The 6,858-nt window shown below is 35.0% G+C and overlaps 1 protein-coding gene across 1 annotated transcript; it reads left to right on the forward strand.

Moving 5' to 3' along the window:
- The first annotated feature begins 1,189 nt into the window (after positions 1 to 1,189).
- Positions 1,190 to 6,858, forward strand: LOC116002469 (choline monooxygenase, chloroplastic). Its single transcript, XM_031242615.1, has 10 exons — positions 1,190 to 1,615; positions 1,834 to 1,879; positions 2,551 to 2,686; positions 3,872 to 3,946; positions 4,074 to 4,286; positions 5,156 to 5,251; positions 5,441 to 5,556; positions 5,663 to 5,756; positions 6,077 to 6,127; positions 6,432 to 6,858. The coding sequence occupies exons 1-10, from the start codon at positions 1,315 to 1,317 to the stop codon at positions 6,567 to 6,569; spliced, it is 1,266 nt and encodes a 421-aa protein (XP_031098475.1). The 5' UTR covers positions 1,190 to 1,314; the 3' UTR covers positions 6,570 to 6,858.

Here is a 6,858-nt window from a genome sequence, read left to right on the forward strand (position 1 = left end):
CTTGTTGGGTTAATTTTAATTTTTTTTTTCATTATGAGTATAAAAGGAAATTAAACATGTAGCCCAACATTGTATTTGTTTAATATTTGTGTTTGTTACCTATTTTACCCTTGACAATCTAAATTTACGATAAAACAGTTCAATAAAACCATCATATATCAATAATTTTATTTCCATTAAAAATGATAAACGATTTAACAATTAACACCAAAAAAAAAAAAAAAAACACAAACACACACCATATGTGCATATGGGTGGCGGAATCCAGGGAAAATCATCACCTGTAGGAATTGAACCCGAATTCTCTCGAAATTCCTCCCCACAAAGAGAGCTCACTTACCACTTGAGCTACCCCACTGGGTTGGAATAATAATATCATGTTAAATCCATCCCGAACAATTATTCTTAAGCTTTGGTCTCCTACGGAACTTGGAAGCTAATTAAGATCATATGATGAAAATATATTAAAATCCTCAGACACCAATTCTATGAAAAATCTCAACGATCATTATGCTTCTAAAGAAATAAATATGTCTCATTAATTAATAATAATAATAACAATAATCATAGTTGCAGTAGGCGCTAATATATATATATATATATATATATATATATATATATATATATATATTACTTCTCTTATTTATATGACTCGCCTAGTTCAACCTAATTCGGCATAGTCGGTCAAGTTAGGCGCTAGCGGCTGCCTAGGGATCAATTTGCTTCGGCCTAGGGGCACATTAACGCATAGACTGCCGATTTTTGCAACAATAACAATAACAATATCAATATCAATAATAATAATAATAATAATACTAGATGCAAAACAGATGTTGTAAATAAAACTGTTAGAAATATAGTGGAATAATGCGGAAGCGAATAATCGAAAATTGAGAATTATAGAAGTTAAATAATAGAAAGTTAAATAATAGAAATGACAAATAAGTAAATTGCTAAATTGAGAAATTATAATATATATATATACACGTACGGGAGGATATATAAGCTAAAGAAGAAAGAATGAATTCACTTGATGATATTGATGCATTGATTACAAAGGAAATGCTCCCTATTTATACCAAGTAAATGAGAGAAAAAGGGGCATGCACATGGTGGAGAGTTGAAGACGGATTATGCTGTAAGAATCGTACACGAGCTCGACAAAAAACGGAGAAATGGCCCATGCAAATTTGAGCCACACAAATTATCATATTCTAACAAAAACAAATATAATAATAACTAATCCGCCGGCTAGCAATGTGTTTTTAATCAATCAAAAAAAGTCAGACAGTGCAGAGTGGTAAGACAACATCCATGGCTTCAGGTTGTATCGCTGCCACGATTCCGTTTTCCTTGCACAGAAGAGATCCCTCAGCGCTGTCGACTCCTCGATATTGCCGTCTGCAATTCAGAAACGGGCTCGGAGTTTTGCCACTGAGTTGCGGAGGCGGGGCATTTAAACCGGGCGAGAACGCGGACTTTTCTCTGACCCGAGAATTCAACCCGGATATCCCCATCGAAGAAGCGCAAACCCCGCCCAGCTCCTGGTACACCGATCCCTCCTTTTACTCTCTCGAGCTCACTCGCGTCTTCTACACAGGCTGGCAGGCAGTTGGTATACACACACATACATATGTTTCCTGGAATCTGATTTAGTGCCTGTTTTTATCACTTTTATGTTCATGAATTTTGATCATGCATCTTATACAATTCGTAATTTACTCCACTTATTGTACGAATTTCCTAAAATATAATTTATAATCCATAATCTTTGCGTAAGTGATCTAATCTAGTTACATAAGATTTACTTAATTTGCTACTTCTTGTTTTCAGGCTACACTGAGCAAGTCAATGAATCCAGCCAATTTTTTACCGGCAGGTATTGATTGCTATGCACCTATTTTCCCAATTAAATTTCTGTGATTTTTTACCTACTGTAAAAATAATTTATTATGTCATGCACCAACTCTGCTCAAGGAAGAAAAATATGGAAAAGGGAATAAATAAATAAATAAATCTGTTGGAAATTTGAAGCTGATAGGTAGGACATTCTAAGAGAATCCATACAGTAGCTGATTTTGGTTCCTGTTTTAGGCAATTCCTTAATGTAAATAACTCTGTTATGAACAACTGCAATGATTGGTGACACTATGTTAGATGATTATAGAGTTATCTCACTTGTTAGAGGGCTTTTGAGCCATCCATACTACCCGTTCTTGTATTATTTGCAATGTTAGTAATGAGGGAACTTTACCATTGGACTTCTCCCTCGAAGGAGTGTAAAGTTATATTAGTTAAGATAACTTGCTAGTGGTGTCTTGCACCAAAGTAGACAAACATCCTATGTTTCAAAGGCTTTGAACTTCTTGTTACAAAAATTTCAAAACATTTCTGCAATTTACTGTTTGTAGTCATCGTTAAAATTTCCTACACTACAGATTTTATATTTTAAATGAGTCTTTTTGTGTCTCTTTGGAGGAAGCAAATGGGTTTTCTTCAATTTTTACATTGTGCTTGGTAAATAGCTAATCAGTATTGAATATATGGCAGATTAGGAAACATTGAATATGTGGTATGTCGAGATGACAGTGGCAAAATACAAGCATTTCATAATGTATGTCGGCATCATGCCTCTCTTTTGGCTTCTGGAAGTGGGAAAAAAACATGCTTTGTGTGCCCATACCATGTGAGTTCATGCTTGCGTTCTAGCACTTTCTAAATCTTTTGGCTCCTGCAATACACTGTACACATGCTTTATTCTTGTATTGCTATATTTTTTAATGATCACATACTGCCAAAGTTTTTTGAGGAGATTGACTTGTATTATCTCATCATAGCTACTGATGATTTGTTTTCTCATTATGCTGTGAATAAACTTGTTCATATACCTTTGAAAATGTTTCCCACTTTGTAAGTATTGGAGTGACTGAGGTCTTCTTGTTCGCATCATGCAAATATGAGTATATAAGAAATAAGATGTTTGTAGAAGTTCATCTACTTGTATGCATATTTTTTATATAAACATCTGTACATTGAATACTTTTTATTGCAATCATGTTAAAAGCAATTGATTTGTCACTTAAAGCAGCTAATCAATGTTCCAGCACTTCATCACTCTCTTGCTTCACTAAAGTGAAGATCTAGAAAATCAGAAATCAAGTGCTTTGTTGTGCTTATGGGTTGAAGTGAGATAGCGAAAAGCTCGACCAAAGTGAACCTTTCTACTTAAGCACAGTTATACTGTGAAAACTTCAAAAACTTGGGGCATTATTGAACTTAAATATGGTTTTGCAGCATAATTGAGCTTTTTGTAGAAAACAAGTGCCTTGCTTTACAGTATATGCAATGGAGCCTGCATCACTTCATTTCACTTTTTGCTCTAAGTAAATTTGATTTAGTCAGATGAGCTTATTTATCTTTCATAATTCTTCTGGACAGATTACCTGAGTGGCTGAGTATTTACTTTGACATTAAATTTCAAGGGTGAGTATGAGAGTTGGTGTATCAGTGAATGTAATTGCTATGCATTTAATTAATTATATTTTAATTTGAGCATAACATAATTTGAAGAATCTATTTACACTCCTGGTTTTGTCATGTGGTTGTTTTGTTATTAATGGAGTTAGTTGCTTCAGAAAAGGCAAACTGTCTGATTTACTTTGGAGTCAGTTCTAGCTTTGGAGTTGTTAGTCGTTGGTTGTCTCTTGTTATATTTAAATGCAATTGTATTGTCCTATTTCTCTTTTACAAATATTTTGGCATCATTTCCGTCGTATTCAATTTGAAGTCTAATAACTTTTGGAATTCAGACAATTGAAGTCTATTGGTGTCATACTGTCATTAACTAAGTGAAAGGATACAACTTGTGCAGGGCTGGACTTATGGGTTGGATGGAGCCCTTCTCAAGGCTACTAGACTAACCGGGATTCAGAAATTTGAAGTGAATGTATGCTATAAATACATGACAGTGATATCCCTTCAATCATCAAGGACACTTCTAAGTGTTAAAAACTGATTTCTTCTTCTTCTTCATTTTCTTTGTGTGTTTTTTTGTTTTGCTATGTGAAGGGTAGGAGATGGGACTCATTCCATTGAAAGTGGCTATCTGGGGTCCATTTGTGCTTCTAAATTTTGATGCTGCTGTTTCTCCTGAACACGAATCCGAGACTGTCTCTGTGGGAAATGAATGGCTGGGTAGTTCATCTGAAATCCTGATTGCAAATGGAATTGATTCTTCTCTGAGTTATGTTTGCAGACGTGTATATACCATTGAATGTAATTGGAAGGTTAGTTATCTGTTTGCTTTCTTTGTTTATTGTATTCTCCAGCTGAAAAGTTCCTTGAACTTTTTTTCTCATTTTAGTGCAATAGTGTCTGTCTCATTTTTTAAAGAGATGCATCCTGTTTTGTGGATTATCATTTGCTTCTGCTTTCCCAATTGCATTAGCACTAAGTTGATGTTTAAACGGCATTCCTTGAAAATTGTTCAGTAGATTCCTTCCAATATAATTTTCCTGCAGGCTACCTCAGTTACAATTGTTATGGTTTAAAACAAGCACCTCCCTATAAAAAAGAGTTCAGTGGAAACTACCAAATGAAAATTTTCTGCTGGCTTCCTCAGTGACGATTATTAGAATTTCAGACTAGTTTCCAACCCTTTATAAAAATGATAATTTTTATAGCACAGATAGACTCTACTTTTCATCCATTATTAAGCATCAACTGTCATGCTTATTTTCCAAAAGTAGTTGATTGTTCGTTGGGTATGAAATGCTTGACACCAAGCTGAAGTACACAGTTCTTCCTCTCAATTATTCTGTTGCATTTTCACTTTTTCTTTTAGTGGGTTCAATTTTGAAATAAGAGGTGTAGCATAGTTGCAAAATATACAAATAGATGATGAATGCCACTTTTTTGGTTATTTACCAGACTAGTTTTGATGCTGTTTCTTTATTGACCACATCACAATCTATTAAATTGCATGCTTTAGTTAGCTTATTGAGCTTCAATTATATAAGGTACAAATACAGGCGCTTTCTGTGAGACTATATACTATAAGGGACACAATCAAATCAAGTAACAAAAGGAAAAAAGGAAATAAAAATAAAAATAAAGCAAGACTATAAGATCAATTGAAATTATAGTTCTCTTGCAGGTGTTCTGTGACAATTACTTAGACGGTGGTTATCATGTCCCATATGCACATAAATCTCTTGCTTCTGATCTCAAGCTTGAATCGTACTCCACTGAGGTATGCACCCCCTCCCCTTCCCCTCAAAAAGAAAGAAAGAAAAAAACTAAATTTATAATGCTACTAACTTAGTTTTTTTTTTTTTTTTTTTGTTATTTCTTAAAACTATAGTTACTTTTGATGTTTTACTTTCATGTACCTGGGTACTTTGACATGTGTATTTGCAACTTGGCATCGTCTTATAAATAGATATTTGAGAGAGTTAGCATCCAACAGTGTCTTGGTGGGACCACAGAGGATGAATTTGACCGATTGGGGTCAAAAGCTACATATGCTTTTGTTTATCCAAACTTCATGATTAATAGGTCTGAGTTATATATTTATATATTCACTAATTCATCAAATGCTAATCAACTAATGAATTGTTAAACCTGTAGCCCTATTGTTTTGAACTGTCTTCAATTGAATTAGGTATGGGCCTTGGATGGACACCAATCTTGTAGTGCCACTGGGACCTCGCAAATGTCAAGTGATATTCGATTATTTTCTAGACACTTCTTTAAAGGTAATATGCTCATATATCTTTACTGAAATCCAACAATTCTAGATGAGCTAATGTACATGGATGTAGCACTTGGGCTCTTTTGAATGGAATCTTTTGTGTCAGTTTATCCATGCATTTGTAGTACTTATTGTGGGGAAATTCATAGTTCATTGATATCATGTTTTTGAAGATCTCTGAAGATTTGTACACTAACGAACCATTGCTTTCTAATCCAATTAGAGACACTACTGGTTTAGAGATTTTATGTAGGAGTTTTTACAAATTAGGACAGCTTTATGAGTTTGATGAGCCATCACTGTTCATTGTAAAATTGTTTTCAGGGTGATAATGAATTTATAGAAAGAAGCTTGGAAGACAGTCAGAGAGTGCAGGTAAGGATGCAAATGAAATGAGCATTGGTAGGCAAAGACAATATTGCAGGGTAACCCCAGTGAAGATGGCAAGAGATCCACACTTGTAACCACAAGGCCTCGAGTTTGAATCCTTGCCCCCCTTAGTTTGAGATGGTCAGCTATGGGTAACATAGGCTGGTTTACTTTCTTTTGGTCCTTTGGTGGTTAGGGTCACAAGACAGGGTTTACCTACACCCAAAAGGGTTGTGGGATTTCCTTCGTCACCCAAAAAAAAAAACAATATTGATGGTGTTACATTGCTAATAGTAATACACACTTGCAGAGGGAGGATATGGCATTATGTGAAGGCGTTCAGAGAGGGTTGGAATCACCAGCGTATGTGTGCGGCCGGTATGTGCCAAGTGTTGAGAGGCCAATGCATCATTTCCACTGCCTACTTCACCAAAATCTTTGCCTTTGAAACTCTCATTCAGGTTGGGGTGTGATCCAATAAATTTGTACCAACCTACAGGGGGTATTCTACATGCATTTTCATCCTGGAAAAAGCTCTTTCTTGATGGGTGAAGAAGTTTGATTATGTTCGACTGTGTATACTCTATTTTGCCTTGTTTTGACCTACCTTTACTATATATTGCATACTGCATTGGTATCCAAATCCTGTAGAGAGATTAATCCAATTGAGTTTCGATTAGCTTCTATTTGGAGGTAATTGCATGTTGGGCGTATAATATATAAACATATACATGCAA

Source organism: Ipomoea triloba, chromosome 13 (genome assembly GCF_003576645.1).
Source record: "Ipomoea triloba cultivar NCNSP0323 chromosome 13, ASM357664v1".
Taxonomy (NCBI): Eukaryota; Viridiplantae; Streptophyta; class Magnoliopsida; order Solanales; family Convolvulaceae; genus Ipomoea; species Ipomoea triloba.